The 1,298-nt window shown below is 43.8% G+C and overlaps 1 protein-coding gene across 1 annotated transcript; it reads left to right on the top strand.

Moving 5' to 3' along the window:
• Positions 1 to 725: 725 nt before the first annotated feature.
• On the top strand, positions 726 to 1,163 carry LOC106014139 (rhodopsin kinase GRK1; the record flags this gene model as incomplete). Its single annotated transcript, XM_013091209.1, has 1 exon — positions 726 to 1,163. A coding segment is annotated over one exon (438 nt), but the record flags the coding sequence as incomplete, so codon positions are not given.
• Positions 1,164 to 1,298: the final 135 nt, after the last annotated feature.

Here is a 1,298-nt window from a genome sequence, read left to right as displayed (position 1 = left end):
ATTCAAAATTTCCTACCAACTGAAAATATTAGGAGTGTCCCGCGCGCTCATATGACCTATGCAGTTGCGAGCGCCGTAAAACACTATACAAAAACAAACCAAAAAACACCCTTATTTTGAGAAATTTGACGTAATTTTTTTTATAGTTTCACCACATGTCAAGTTTTTTCAAAAGCAATTCTTATTTGGGTAACGATTCCGAATAATCTTATGATATTGATAGAACAGATAGAGCTTTAATTGGTTTCCTACCTCTTGGTCTTAGTAACTCAAAACGGCTAAAACTATCAGACAGAACTTTGTGATTCGTAGGTAGCGATTTGTCAAGTTGTGCACAGATACAAACTACATACCTAGCCTATATCTTACTCTTTCCCTCAACCCCTCGCACAGAACAGAAATGAAAAGAAAAGGAAAAGGGGTGGGGGGATTTTTTTTTTAAAAGGAAAAGAGACAAGGACCCGGGGACGCAGATAGACAAACCGACCGACAAACATCCAGCTAGAATTACCAACAGAGGGATAGATAGATAGGCATTTTGACATGAGTCTTACTTGTCAAGATTTTAACGTCCATGTCTATCTATATTTACAGATCTATTTATCTTGTTCGATCAATTGTAACTTCTCGTCTCTTACATGACTTCCCGGTGTTAGATACGGATATTACTCATTAGAAAATGAAAATCAAACACAAACAAAATCTCCCTCCTTTGCCTCCCCTAGGCGGCGGTGTCTCTCCGAAGCCTTCACAAGAAACAGATTTATCATCAGGACTTGAGGCCAGAGAACATCCTCCTCAATACCCGTCACGTCGCCTTCATCTCTGACTTTGGCGCTGCGTGTCTACTCCTTGAGGGATGTGACAAGGTGGACACGTGGACAGCTGCACTTGGTTTCCGGGGACCCGAGGCGGACCAGGAGGATGGTCAGTTCTGTCCATTCCAACTGGACATCTACAGCCTGGCTGTCAGCATGTGGCAGGTATTGTCTGGTCTGTGTCCAGTCAAGAACAAGCCTTTTGATCACCTAGACAACATCCCCCCACAGTACGCTGCCTTGTTAAGGAACCTTCTTCTTCCGGACCCCGACAGGAGATGGACCCTGGACAAGTTCCTCACTGAGGCCCTGGAGCTGCACCCGGACCTGTCCTGTTTTCTCTGAGACGTTTGGATCCCGGCTGTGGCGTTCTAAAGATAGTTCAAAGACAGTCTTATTCTTCGCACGTCTTGACTTCTTGCTGTTGAGCTTTCTAGTTTGAAGCTTTATACAACGCCTTTGATAAACTGATGCCAATGT

This window comes from Aplysia californica, unplaced genomic scaffold (genome assembly GCF_000002075.1).
Source record: "Aplysia californica isolate F4 #8 unplaced genomic scaffold, AplCal3.0 scaffold03117, whole genome shotgun sequence".
Classification (NCBI taxonomy): domain Eukaryota; kingdom Metazoa; phylum Mollusca; class Gastropoda; order Aplysiida; family Aplysiidae; genus Aplysia; species Aplysia californica.
Note: the sequence above shows the minus strand (reverse complement) of the source record. Positions and strands in the feature narration are given on the sequence as shown.